General features: G+C 42.8%; 1 protein-coding gene across 2 annotated transcripts in view; it reads right to left on the minus strand.

Moving 5' to 3' along the window:
• LOC144727478 (docking protein 2-like) overlaps nucleotides 1–15,339 on the minus strand; it is a 35,478-nt gene that overhangs the window by 15,267 nt on the left and 4,872 nt on the right. Inside the window, exons 1-2 of one of the 2 annotated variants that reach the window (XM_078606334.1) lie at nucleotides 2,420–2,526; nucleotides 1,742–2,029 (exon numbers count right to left, since the gene is read on the minus strand). In XM_078606334.1, coding sequence (XP_078462460.1) covers nucleotides 1,742–2,029; nucleotides 2,420–2,506 — 375 coding nt within the window. In that variant the 5' untranslated portion in view covers nucleotides 2,507–2,526. Of the gene's footprint in view, nucleotides 1–1,741; nucleotides 2,030–2,419; nucleotides 2,527–15,339 lie in introns of those variants that run through there. The other variant, XM_078606335.1, reaches the window with a different exon arrangement.

Consider the following 15,339-nt stretch of genomic DNA (forward strand, 5'->3'; position numbering starts at 1 on the left):
AACCTACCCACTGTTCTAAAGACAATAACTGCAGTTGTCACTATCCTTTAAAAAACTGCGCCCGCACACAGACTGTGTTAGAGAGCAACACTGCCCTCACACGCGAAGTCATCACTGAGCGTGGGAGTCTGCGCGTAGCTTTGGAGACGTTTTTTGTACGGACATCATAATGGACAACTGCATGAACCGTGGGGTGCTTCCCACTCATTTATGGTGAGTGCAGAAGGGTTTTCTGGGAAGTGGTCTGTACAAAGAGATAAGTATGGGGGGGGGGTGTAGGTTGTTCTCAAGTCTGTGTCTGTGGCGTGCGTTAGGGTGAACCGGAAGCAACAAGTAGGTTGTGGTGGCTGCTTCTGCTATTTTGGGAGCAGTTATTTTGACACCGTATGCTGAGGTCTCACAGGCCAAACAAAGGAAGGTCGTTATTACATTTGAAGATGTTTTTAATACTAAAAAATCCCATGTACAGTGTTTGATGTTATACACGTACAGCCCTTTGTTAATCCTCCCCACGAAGTCACGAGGTTCATGGGGATTATTTGACCATACTTCACCATGCTAGTCAGTGTGGGTTGGTGAATGTGTGTAACAAAGTCGTATGGGACAACAATGGACACGTTTGCTCAAAGGAAGACTAGGGGTTCAACCCATCCCACTGCAGGTCAAAACAGATCTCTTTCCTCACACTGCTCAAGTTGGGAATACCCTCCCATCGTCTCCTTTCAACTTAAGTTCGTAGAATAATCTTGCACAATTAAAAAAAACGTATTAACTCTTATGTATTCAATCGTCAATAACGCTGTTTAATGTGGGTTGCTCAGCAATGTGAACTTTCGAACCTGTGATCAGAAACTGTGATTTAAATAAAAACATCACCTAAGATTGTTCACGGCACAAACAGGTGCAAGGCCTGTGAGCAGTGCCTCGTGGCTGTGAGTGGGTGTACACCAGAAATCTGCATTTAAAACAGTTCACACAAATATTTGAAACCACCATGTACATTCTGAATGTTTTATAATGTTTACTTCAAGGATATTAACAACCTTTTTTTATTCAATGGTAATTCTCTAAACCAGGATCCCAAACAGCTTGCTACCCACCACTCTGCCTCTTCATGTTAACCAACCTCCTCCGTTCAAACACAAATGAAGTCACTGCACGTAGCCATGCAGTGTGCGATGGTGTCGTCAAGGGGATTAAACCGTTACGTGAACTTCCGTCATCCTCGCAGCAGCAGCGGCTTTTTGACTCGCCATCGAATAAAGACGGTCACTGCACCCCGCGCTTTCAGATGCGTGTCTGCGGCCGTCTGGAACGCTCTTCCTTCCGATATTAAGAAGCCACTGGAGCTATGCACTTTGAAATCTAGATTGGAAACTCATTTTCTTAGAACTGCTTTTTGTGTTTAGTTTGTTGTCCTTCCCCTGCACCTCCGATTAGTATGCTTGGCTATGTACGGTGCGAAAGAAGTTCAGCATACATACCCGATGGTTGGTAAGCACGTACACATGCACACACGATCCCCAATTTAATATACATTTGCACTCTCTACGTCAAGCATGACGCGTTTAGCAACCGTGAGACATGTGCAGCTGTGCGCTCAGAATTAATTTGTACCCAAGCGGAAAACAATTAGTAATCACGGAACAGTAGACCATGGTGTTTCGTGAGGATTGGAGTTTGGGAAAAGTGGCGCTGAAGCAAATTCACTGCGATGATACCTAGTCGAACGGGCACTCACCGGGAAGGCGATCTGACAGAGCTGGCAGAACCAATCGTCAAAGTCCGCTCTCTCGGCCGCCAGGTAAAACTCCTTGGCCGTGGTCTCCAGGCGCAGGACGAGGCAGTCGCGCGGGGCGCCGAGCTCCTCGTTGCGCTTGATGCTCACGCAGTCGCTCATCTTGATGATCTTCTTCTCCTTGCTGCGGCTGTGCCGCTCGGCGGCGTCCTTTCCCTCGAGCAGCTCGAGGCGAGCGACGCCGCAGCTGCTGCCCGAGTAGAGCGCTCCGTGGACCTTACGCCACGCTCTCTGCGGGGGAGAGAATATGCCCAATTGTTTACACTCCGAGAACAGACTTGCTGCAGCGCTGCTCTGCCTACATTGAGAATCTCGACACAATGGTGTCTTGGAGGACATTATAAATCTAGCTGTGACGGTCCCACCTGATGACGGAGACTTGTGTTGCCTCCGAAACGTCGTGCTTTATAATTTTATTTCTATTATTATTGCTATTACTTTTTACTTTTATTATTTATTTTAACCTACGTAACTTTACCGAAAAAACCTAAGAGTATGAATCCTTGCAGTCACGAAAACTTCAAATCTAGAATTAAGGACATAATAAGTTCGAGTTATACGAGCGCGTAGGGTTTTTGCAGTTGTGCAGTGCAGTTCTCCGAATATTTTTTTGCGTTGTACCAGGTGTTGTGCAACAGGATGTCTCCACGCTTTGCTCCACAAGAGCTTTCCAGCACACGTCTCCACATCTCTGCTTGGTGTCAGCATCTCGCTGCATGCATCCGTATCAAACAATTTATACTTATTCCATAAATAAGCCATATTGTGTAATTATCTTAAAAAGTACAAACCATATGTGCTGCAATATGTATGAGGTTCGCAGGGTTTTTTTTTTACTGAAGTTACAAAACTGGCCCATATATAAATTTAAATAAATGTCTTTAATTTTACAGCCCTTTGTCAATCCACTGGTGGGGGAAGGCCTCTCCCACACCATGTCAGCATCTGTGGTCGACTTCTGTTTGTGTGTGTGGCTGCGTGCGAACACTTGTGCACAAGACAATGTGTGCAGTTGAGTGTATTAAGAAATTAGGTGTCACAATATGTATTCTATGGGTCTTTCGGTAAAGCCACGTGGCATAGAATATGTATTCCTGCAGTCACGAAAGCTCTAAGTCACAATATGGTCGGAACTTTTTGTGCATTTTGAGATGGCACCGGCCATAGGCGATGCAGTGTGAAGCCAAGAGGAAGTTCAAAACGTGTTTATGTCTAACTGTGATGACTTTAAGCTGGTTGGGGCCACACAATAAAAATGGACACTTTCAAACACCCACAATCCATACTCCAGTTAATGCCGAACATATTAAAGTTAACAAATGTGGAGCAGTGCCACTCGTAACCAACAGTTGCTTCAATTGTACACTCGAGTTCAAGTAGCGCATGTCGATGCCAAGCTAAGAGGAAGCTAGAGTCCAGTATTTGAAAAAAAAAGCGGACATTGAACGTAAATTGGTGAACAGGACATGGAATACAGTAACTTTGCATAATACATGTACCTTATTTTAACACCACAATTTTACAATGAAAATTAAAAAGAGATATGACTGTAATGTACTGCAATTGAACAAAGACAACCAGTCTGGACTTGCAATCCAAACAGCGGCAGTTTCATTCCATGGCCCTGCATGGCAGTTGAAAAGCAAACCCACTTACTGTAGATGACCTGGAAGTCACGTGGTGGAGGAAAGCGGAGGTACTCTGCCGCCCCCGTGATATTTGGCCAGTATGGAAGAGTTGGCTAAAATACCCTTCCTCCAGCAGTGGCAGGAGCAAGGCATTGCAGGCATGCACCTTGCAAAACTGACTCGCCAAAAATGTCCTGTAACATTTGAATATCTCCACTGCATCAATCCAGAATACGCTGCGTTCCACGTTGGTGTGCCACTAACACACGCGTGGACACACACAGCACGTGGACACACACAGCACGTGGACACACACAGCACGTGGACACACACAGCACGTGGACACACACAGCACGTGGACACACACAGCACGTGGACACACACAGCACGTGGACACACACAGCACGTGTTCCACCACTGCAGAGGAGAAGCCTTAAACAAGACCCTGTGAAACCACTACGAGACAGGACCACAATATGGATTGTACGATATTTAGGATACGATACATCCATTTAATGGGCTTATAATTCGCTTATTTAATACAAATACTGCTATAGGATATTTATTAAAATAAAAGTGATTCGTAAAAGCCATATAATAAACACGTAGACAGGTCCTTCCATAGAAACGATCACCCGCCAAAAGGATGACATTGTACACATCCTTTATATTTTGTCGAACTAATCAATGTCAGATGCGATTCGAATTTTTGAAGGAAAAAAAACAATCTACAGTACACGTGCAGAGTGGTGACACGGTGGCTAGCGAAATGCGCTATCAGAACAGTGACCTGAGTTCCATTCTCGGCCCTGACCAAAATCAGTGTCGAGCGATAGCAGAAAGATCCTGGGTCTGCCACTTCAACTCACTCTGCTTAGTGGCGATATAATTTATTTTACATACATAATACAATTTTAAGATTAACCTTAAAAACAGAGCTTATCTGCTCTAAGGGTGAATGTCACATCAAATTTTGACCATTGTTTGAAAAGCTGTATTGAAAAAAACACTGGTTGTTCTTCTAGCACATTATTTAAACGTTAAGAGATATTTAAATCATTTCTTAAATAATCCACATATATTTTCAGGGATGACTGTATTATACAGAAGTACATTTCTACGACTTAAATTTCACAATGTTCGGTTGAATAAGACGGTTAAAACATTTCATGAAATTTCCCCGGAAAAAGAATTGCAGCGCTACATTTCTAAACTTTCTGTTTTGCAACGGATAAGATGAACACTCCGATCAACTGAAATACTACAGCTGCATTCTAAATTCACCATCGACATGTACGTACGCAAGACATTGCTTGCCACTGTAAAAGCATGCCAGCGTTCGGTACAAGTTTCGTGACAAAGTTACGTTGTAGAAAGAAGAATTTCGTGAATCAAAGTGAACCTGTTTCTGGCCCCTGACCGCTCTTCGGGGCACGCGTGAAATGGTGTTTAAACAAAGTTGAGTCCCAGAAGGAATTTCCATCTTGTAAGGAACTACCACAATATAATTTTTCCAAACACGATACGACATACATTTTTAGTGTAAGATAATTACCAAATGGCGATATCCGTTTCATGCAAATTTGTAATTGTATTTTTATTATTATTGCATTGTTTTTATGCTTTGCAACACCCCCAGTAAGTAAAAAGATCACTTCAAAGTTCAACTGTAGGTGAGTTAACATAAGCCTGTCGCAATTCTTCGAATCATTATAACGTTGCAAGCTATATTGCTTGCTTAACACACAAGTTGTCAGTTAGACAAGGAACTGATAGATAATTACATTTAATGCGATCAGTTAATCAATTAATGTTACTGGGCAAGCACCGAATGCTGTATAGAAAAAGTGACTGAAATGCACCAACTTGGCAAATGTGTTTCATTGCGGATGACGACGAGTGACGTGTTTGTAAAAAATAAAGAGAAAATTGTCCAACAGGGAACATGCAGCAATGTGTGAATCAGAGACCCCGAGACGAGATCCCCATCTTGACGAAACTTTCTCGGCACACAACCTTGCACGTTTTCCACAATGTTGGCAGCGTTGGCACTGGCACATTTTCGGCAAATATCTGACAAAAACAGTCTTGTTGTCCACACCTGAATGTAAGAATCAATTATGCATTTATTTGTATTATACGCATATGAGGTTACGTTTAGTGTAATGAAGTAAACTAAATTGTACAAACGAGATAGAACAAAAAGACAATACAAATGAGAGAGTTAAAAGGAGACGAAAAAGATTGGACTCTGAACGCCTAATTGTGACACGTCATTGTGGCCGTCTGGAACGCTCTTCCTTTCGATATTAGCAAGCCACTGGAGCTGTGCACTTTTACACCTAGATTGAAAGGTCATTTCTTTAAAACTGCTTATTGTGTTTAGCTTGTTGTCCTCCGATTACCATGGTAGTCTGCGTACGGTGCGAAATAAGGTAAACATGCCTTACTGTGGGAGATGAAATGTTACATGGTTAATGATCAACATCGTTATCATGCTTAGGATTCATCCTGTTATCTCCATTAATCCACGATTTAAGTTTGTCGATCAGAGTAATAATTACTTTCATGCCCATCTGTGGACATGAGGAACGTCACTGTGATGTAACAGCTCACTTACATGTTGGGAGAAAGGCACAAAGGGTATTTTGGTAAGTGTCATTATTATCAGCCATGCTTAATCCACTGCTGGATGAAGGCGTCCCCAAAGTCGTCTCCATCTCTCACGATCCTGCGATGTAGCATCGGTACGCATAGATGCATTCATTCGTCGGCCTTATAGTCAAATACTGTGGAGTATCGAGTAACTTATCTTATCCATAAGGTTTAGGGGATGAGAATATAAATAGTTGCCCTTGTCAACATAATCGGTATCGGTCTTTTGAGTCGAGAGCTACTTCAGTCAACTCTTCCACCTTGCAATGCTCAGACATTAAAGTGGTGTACAATGTAATAAATTGTTACCACAAACTATTTTCATGGACTATCTAATTCAGTAACACACAAAAAAAGCCATCATACCACATTTCTGTCCACAACTTTTTCCAGGAGATGGTGGTTTGGCTTCACAGCCAGAGAAACCTCAGCTGATAAGAGTGATCGTTATTGGGTAAAATTATGGCTATTCTCAGCGTTATGCATTGCGTTTATTGTGCCAGATAGCATGTCTCTCAAACGCTAACCATAATTTTAACTTGTACCATATTATTGTCCAAATATTTACAACTTAGCATCGATATAAATAGTCGTATTTCTCAGGTGTTTAGAGAAAGGTTCAGGTGCAGCCCTACAATTGGGTTTCTCATGTCGCTGCTGGTGGAAAAGCCTCCACTTGTGGGAGCTCTTCGCAACCCCTCTAAGATGGTAGTTGGCCTACTCTTCCATCCTGGCCAGGCAATCTGGAAGGGGTGGAAGACTCGACACCTTACTACGCCACATGCAAGCAGCTGATCGATTGTGCCGAGTAGACAGAGGTGGGGAGCATGTTAGAAACTCACCTGTTGTTACAACTACCGCACCAAGAGATGGAACCGGTACTGCACAGTACTTTATTCTCTAAACAGGCTGTGCTTATAGTGATCACTTTTAATTTTAAATAATTGCTCTACTCATTTACACGTAACATATGCAAAACAACCATCTGTTAGCCATCAGCTGTTGATTCCGTCTGTATGCTAAATTTACTGCCATTGATTCACGTAATGCACCTACTAATGGCCTGTTACATTAACTGCTCGAGTGACTGCTGGGAACACGCGCATACATGAGTGTGTCGCTAGTGCCGAGTATCCCAGCAGATAAAACATATTCCATGAGACCACAACAGGATACTGAACCACATTTTTCCCGACAAACGAGCACTGGCTGTGGTGTATTAGCTGCAACGGAAGCTGGGACATTTTGATAATGGTAGTTCACACATTCACACTCAGGCATACAAAATTAGCAACACATGTGTTTGATTGTGTGCACACACACACACGCACGTGTCTTTGTTGCCAAGCCGCCTTCTTTTAAAAGCCTACGACTGATACATTTGATATTTATCCTCGTCTGTTTACATTTTAGTACAATAGTTACCCTCTATCTGTTCAATGTTTCTGTAACTTATAGTATTATGATCAGTCTGCTCGAGCCAACTTATGCTGTGGGGAATGTGTATTCTTTAACAATAATTTATGTTCGTGTAATATTTCAGATTTTTTTTCTATTACATAATTGTGTCTACACTGAGTTTAAATTTGCTTCATTGATGTAATTTATTTATTTTGATCTTCTTTTTATATTTTGGTACCCCACGTGATTCATCCCTTGCGTTCTCACCCGGTTTAACAAAACATAAACTTCATTCAAATCAAGATTGAATAAACTTAATTATTGTTGATTTGAAGCTTTCGTGACTGCAGGAATCCATACTCCTTGGTTCTTTAAAGTAAAGTGAAAAAGACGGTCGCTTGTGTTGCGATCGAAACGTCGTGATCTATTATTTTTTCTACTTACGTGACTTTACCTAAAGAACCAAAGAGTATTCATTATAGTTGCGTGTAAACATACGAGCAAAATGACGCGTAGAATGCAAGCTTCTACAGTTATCGATTCACAAAGTTGAGAAATGGTGTGGCCAAATGTTTACATTTCCCGTACATGAAAATGTTACATCGTTAATACACTCACGGTGCTTGTGGCCAAAACACCCGAATCTGCTCCAGTCTCATCAGACAGTGCCCAGTGATCATCATGCAACGTTGGCCCAAGGTTGGCATTTGGTTGGAACCATTAGATCAACAGTGGCCCAACGTTGGCCCAACGTTGCACATTTACCATGTGGAAGCGAAGCAGGTTTGAGCCTGGATAGTGCTTGGCTCGGTGGCGACTGGGTTTCACCGCACCACCACCGACCCGCACCACCACCGACCCGCACCACCACCGACCCGCACCACCACCGACCCGCACCACCACCGACCCGCACCACCACCGACCCGCACCACCACCGACCCGCACCACCACCGACCCGCACCACCACCGACTCGCACCACCACCGACCCGCACCACCACCGACCCGCACCACCACCGACCCGCACCACCACCGACCCGCACCACCACCGACCCGCACCACCACCGACCCGCACCACCACGGACCCGCACCACCACCGACCCGCACCACTACCGACCCGCACCACTACCGACCCGCACCACTACCGACCAGCGGGATGAAGTATGGCCAAACAAGCCCCGCGACCCGCACCGCCACACATCTTGCAACAACCGTGCAGGGTGAACAGTCGAACATACTTACACAATTACTCGAGTGTACACGAAACTGTACACACGGTGTAAAACTAATTTAGACACGATCCATGCTTGACTGCACGTATAGTTGCATTGTGTTTAATGACGGTAAGAGGAAGGGATGTTTACTGTTGCGTGAAGGCTAATTCATACGTCTACCACAATGTTACCGCCGTACCAAATGAAATTTTTACTTATTTATTCTATTTTGTCAGTTAATTTCGAGTAAGGCCCACTAAGACGCTTTGTTTCCACGACGATCCAACCTACACGGATAATATGGCAGCAAGCACGACACAGGGGAAGTGTTACAATAGTTGCATAGAACAAGGTTACCATGGGTAATAAACAGCCAGAATAATACCCCACTATAATAACATTCAGTCCTGTGTGTCAATCCCCTCCTGGATGAAACTTCCCCATTCTGCGTTGGCCATGGACGTTATTTAAATCAGCGGTGTTTATTTGAATAAAAGCTGTTTAATATATTTTTCTTGGACAAATTAAAAAATATATACACGTTTATAATTTATATATCATTTAAAAAATCTAAAGTTTCCTTTATATGCTTTCGAATATCCATTACAGTAAAGAGATGTTGGACACAGTGAATACATGCTAAGTTTAAATAAGCTTCACATGACAAAATTACAACCGATGACATTCATCATCAAGATGCTCCTGTAAAACTGCATGAATCACATAAGATTCCACCAGTAGAGGTAAGATGTTCGGAAATGTCTTCCTCATGGCACGTCTGGCGCCAGGGCCTTCACGAGAGGGAGCTCTCCAGAGCCCCTTGAGAGGGGCGCCGCAGTGGCTAGGAGATGTTAACCACCTCGCCTGGTACGCAGGAGGTCGTGGGTTCATCTCGACCCTGACGCCTGCTGCTGTATATTTGGAGTTTCCATGTCTTTCTCCCCATAGTCGCGTGGATTTTTCTCTGGGTTCCCCGATTTTTCCCTCCATATTTAGAATCAACATATGTTTTAGAGTTTGTGGCTGCTCTAAATTTCCACGTCATAAGCGACTTCGTTGAGCTATCATTTGTGGCCAGGTCGCTTCTGAAAAAACGATATGTAGCTCAGTGGGCCTAACCTGGTCAAATAAAAACAGTTTCGTCGTAATCGTTTTTTATTTGCTTTGCCTGCTCTTTCACACTGACAAGGCATGTTGTATTAGGTGCCAGTGGCCCTACTTGACCCCACCACACAGGACCTACCGCTCGATTCTGGTGTGGACAGAAGCGGGAGGCGTTTCAGAAACCTGTTTCAACTGCCATGCCAGGAGACCACAATGAACCGTCAACCTCCAGACTGCATCGAGCGTGCTAGCCATGACACCATGACACCATGACAGTAGCGATACAAGAAGACAGCGGCGGATCCGCTGGCTTCGCAAATTTGTATTTTATTTAAATTTACCAGAGAAAATTTGTTCATATATTTTGCTTTATAATTGACGGAGGGCCATATTTAAAAAAAAAAGATTTACATTTTGGGGACCACGCCAACTTTGGGAAGTTTCCAGAGCCGCCTCTGGCTAAAGAGAATGATTACTTTTTGGTAAATCGTAAGTTGCTCAAATAATTATTCAAATAAAAGCAGAGGAAATATTTATTCCACTAAGTTATTTATGAATGAACTGCGTTGAGGTTTGCTGCACAGGACTGTGCCTGTGTCTATGTAAAAATGGCCTTGGGAGCAGTGCGTAGGATGGAGGAAGCATGCTTTTCCAACAGAAAATAAACAGCTCAGCCTGACCAAAAGGAATGGCTTACTGTCACCCGATGTTTATAAGAAACGTCAATGTGGTAATCAGAGGTTAAAGGAAACGGAAATTCAAACTGTTGTACTTTCTGCAGCGAGCCACTTGTGAAAATCGTATTCATGTTGTATACAATTGCTCTACAGTATGACTAATCTAGCTAAGGAGACACAGAAACCTGATATTATATTTTGCCAACGCCTTCTTTAACTCTGAACAATCATTAGCACTATACAAAACACAAATTTGGCCAAAGCTGGAAAATGCTATTGTCATCTGTAGTGATGCACCCAATTCCGACCAGGATGTACAGTAATTTAATAGAATTCAACGTACAACGAAACATTCGGGCTGATGACCCAACGTTCCTCGATTAGCTCCAGTCCCTCTCACTGGCAGTCAGTCACCTGCTGACCACACAACTATCGCTCCTGTCATGGTTACTGTTCCCACAACCTTCACTCGTCGATTCCTCCACCAATGTCGAGGCCTCGGTCTACCAGACTGTGTGGTTCAACGACCACACCGAAGCTCACGACACTTGCCTCTCTAAAGTACAACTAATTTCCTTACAGTGCTACAATTTGGAATCCCCTTCCATCTCTTTTCCCAAGTTTGCACGTTCTGTACGTACGTAGAACTTCTTTCGCACCGCAAGGTATAACCTTGCTCAATCCATGCATTGTATTCCTGTAACTTATAACGCCTCAATACATCGGCGCTGTCTGCTGCCGGACACTGAGGAGAAGCATGAACTCGTTCTCCGCACTCTTGGCGTTTTAGTCACTGCGTTGTTGTTGCTGTACTCACGCTCCACTGATCTCCCTTGCAAAATCACCTGGCAACTGGCTCAATGGGATCATCTGTGTAACAACTTAAATAATCTTAAACTTGGTGTTTGGGCCTTCACACCTGTGCTTGATAACTGTGATTGAAACAAAATCTAAGGACCTTCAAATACTGATACCACGAAAGCCACACATGATGCAAGTCTTAGAGCTGTAGGCGAATCATTTTGCAGTTTGACCGAACATGAACCTGCCAACTAGCCATCATATGCCAGGCAAAGAATGCCCTTGAAGGCAAAATGTAAAGGAATGTTGCCACACACGCGTTCTTAAAATAAACCCCTTAAGTCAAGTATAGATTTTCACAACAATGAAGTATTTGGACATACAGGTCATACACACACACACACACAAGTGATATACATGTAACATACAATAAAGTATACAATATGGTATGGAGAGACTTGCCATAGGACTTGTGTAATTGTCACTATTTCGCTCTGGCCTGTCAACAGGAGGTGAACACCGCCTCAAAGCTTAGTTTAGCAGGAAGTCACCTTGGCAATTCGAATTGACAGTCGACATTCGTGTCCGCATTCTCTCACGGAACTCTAACAAGCAGGTCTGCTGCCAGAAACGCGCATTATTCTTGACAATACTTGTCAACTGTTTAGACCGTATTTCACTTTGTGAACGCACGACACACACCAGTAAAATAATCAAAAGGATTCCACATTCCATTCCATTAACATGGAACGTGTCACATGGAAGGTGACATATTCTTGAACTTCTTTCGCACCGTACGTAGCCGACCGTGGTCATCGGAGGTGCGAGCTCGCACACGGCCCAGCCTCTCAGTCGCTCATTCCTTCCCAGCCTCCTCATCACCCACCTGGCATCTCCATTCTCCCGTCTAACTTTGAAATGAATACATGGATACTGTACCTGAACTCTTAAAACTAAATTAATAAGTATTGCAATACAGTGGTCGAAAATGTTCTTGTATTTGCCCATGTAGATGTTGTCAACCCAGTTCTTTAAAGCTTGCCCGGTGACGTTGTTTATCTCGGATCACCGTCTCATATTCACATGCATTGCGGATCTTTAAATATATATATATTACCGGATTCGAAAAAAAAATATCTTCTTGTTATTTTGGTTGTTTTGCACTCCACACGCGTTTTTGTATTGTTCGTTGAAACGTTCTGACCCACCCCTACTGGACACATACCTGTCAACCCATACCGTTTACCCCGTATTCTTGTTCAAGGAAATTGAGTTGTCAGGTCCAAAGGGCATACAGCCGTTTCAATACGGACACAAAAACATTGTTGTGTATTTGTTTGTGTTTATCCCTTGTGATAGGACTTTGTGGGACGGACGTTGAGATTTAAATGGGCATGGGGTGATCATGTCTGGTGATTGAGTCATAGGCCGTCTTATATTGATGTAGTCGTTGTAATATTATTGCACTGCTTAAATGCATGCAAGATGCAGTCAAACCACCACTGTTCTATAAATAGAGCACTGCATTTCATACCCACTGCATAAACCGCTAAAGAAAAACAAACTGGTGTAATCTGAAGGATAAGTAACATGTTGTGTCAGTGTAGTCGACAGAGTGGAAAGAAACTAAAATGCAGTATTAATGTACAATGTTGGATTTATTTCGCACTACGACAGCCACCCGTGCTAATCGGCGGTGCAGGGGAAGGACAACGAACGAAACACAAAACGCAGTCCGTACCGTGCTTCTCAATACAAATTGTGACATTAAATTTTAACTTTTGATGCCATTGCTTTACAAAGTTTGACCTCAGTATTTGAAATCAGAGTACTCTACGATATGAAGTGCTGTACCGTAGTTTACAAAGTAAAGGGCACTTTCTTCACACACACATATTACACGCACACCTCCAACGAACAGACACAGCACAATACAGGACGGCTGCAGTGCCGTGTCATGCGTAGTGGACACAGTGGTAGCAGCACGCGGGGCACGAGTCTTGATTCCGGGCCTCGGCCACCATCAGGGGGGAGTGGTAGCTGAACCGGTCCTCGGCACCCGTTCACCAATGCACATTCACTCGTGTGGTGAAGTATGGTCAAGCATGACTAATATGGCGTTTGGAAGCCTTCACCCAGCAGTGCAAAGACAGAGGACTGTTTAGTGTTTTTAGTTGATCATTACTTAACAAAGCGCAAAAGGACTGAGGAAATGGGGATATCTGTTACCAGTCACATCAATTGGTCTTCATATCTAAAACGAGACAGTTGGTATGCTTGGCTACAACTCCAAACGTTATGAAGTAAAGGTGGGATTTAAACCATCAAACCCTTACAATCTGACATTAACCGGCAAAAAAGCACATTCACCGAGGTTTCGTACTACAGACTGCGACTTGGACACTACGCTTTAAATGCTAACGGTAAAACGAGAGAACCACGTGGGTCAATTTCACAGTATGGCCGGATTTTATTTGCACATGTCCTGTATGCTGAACTTCTTTCACACCATACGTAGCCAACCATACTAATCGGTGGTGAGCACGTCTCAAAGCATTTCACGATGTTTCACACGGAGGCATTGCAAGCAGACTTGCTCATATTGATCAGAAGTGTATTTGCTCTGGCACCTATCGGCTAATAAACACAGCCCTCTAATTTGTTTTACGATAACCTGTTTGTGCCATTTTATTGTATTTGCTCTGGCTGTTAGGCGTCACACATCAGCTGGCCTGAGCTTATTGCATTTAACCCATGCCTTGGGACGTATGACAGTTCAGTTTCTGTACCATATGACTTGACTGGGACACATGACATCGAATTGACTTGCTCTGAAGTGTATAGTTTTCAGCAGGAATACACGACAATACCTGCTTTGTTTCTCTTCAAGAGCAGAGTGATTATAAAGGATCTGACAGTACAGTACTTTGAGATGACTGCCACATCCACTTCGGTACAACAATTGTCAGAATACTAGAACGTACAAAGTGTACTATTGTAGTTTTCTACGTTTGTCCACAGCAAACATTAATCTCACCAACTCAAACTCATTTAGTACTGGAGTCAAGCAAAGTTTATATTTTTTTAAAATCTCAATTTTCTGTGTTTACTGCTTAGATACCAGGTTGTTTTCCGCATTGTATTGTCTACAATCACTTTGTGAGTTATTATTGATCTCAAATTACACCATTCTGGCGCATCGATGTGTATTGCATCAGAGGTGTGGTATAAATATTAAATTATAATAATTTACCAAATTGTATGCAATTTGGTAAATTATTATTATGCAATAGAAACCAATGTGTAACATAGACCGCACAGGCATTGCTTGTTGCCAAAATATCAAAGGGTACATTTCTTCGTGCTAAACTACAACAAGATACTCTCTGCGCTGCTTTGAAATATCTGAAATTTCCTCTCCTTTCTCACACTGTAAATATGAGATATGAGAGTGAATTAAAACTCCCCCTTATCAGTGAATTGATCCGGCATCCATTCACTGCCATCACCTTTGCTGTAAATCCTGCAGTAATTCTGCAAATTACTTTTTTTCTCGCTTTTACAGCTGTAAAATCAGACCCAATATAATATCGTTTAAAATTATCCCAAGCAAGCCGGATGTTACAGAGCCCGTGCTCTTGTTCATTGTAAATGGTGTGTCTTGTCAGAATGCAGTTTGTCTTTCAAATTAAAAAACACAGGATATTGTAGTGGTTGGAAAGTGGATAAGCTCACCGGTTAATGACTGCAGTGTATTTGTTCAACCAAAATAATAAGGGGGGGGGGGGGGGTAATCTACGACTGGTAACTGAAAACATAACAGCACATTGATTTGAATTGTGCTTCGAATGCCAGCTTACACGTTCTAATTACTCCTATTACTTTCGTATGAGGTCAAAATAAATAACAATATGAAAACATTATTGGTTTTACCCTTTCTGGCAATAAAACAGTTGTGTTAAGATGTTCAAATGCAAAATAGAAACCTTTAAGAAGGAATCATGTCTGCAGTAACCACACGTAGTTGTGGTGAACATGCAAGAAAACATGCTCTGATAATACA

The sequence above is a fragment of the Lampetra planeri genome, chromosome 25 (assembly GCF_965212315.1).
Source record: "Lampetra planeri chromosome 25, kcLamPlan1.2.h2, whole genome shotgun sequence".
In the NCBI taxonomy this organism is placed as follows: domain Eukaryota; kingdom Metazoa; phylum Chordata; class Hyperoartia; order Petromyzontiformes; family Petromyzontidae; genus Lampetra; species Lampetra planeri.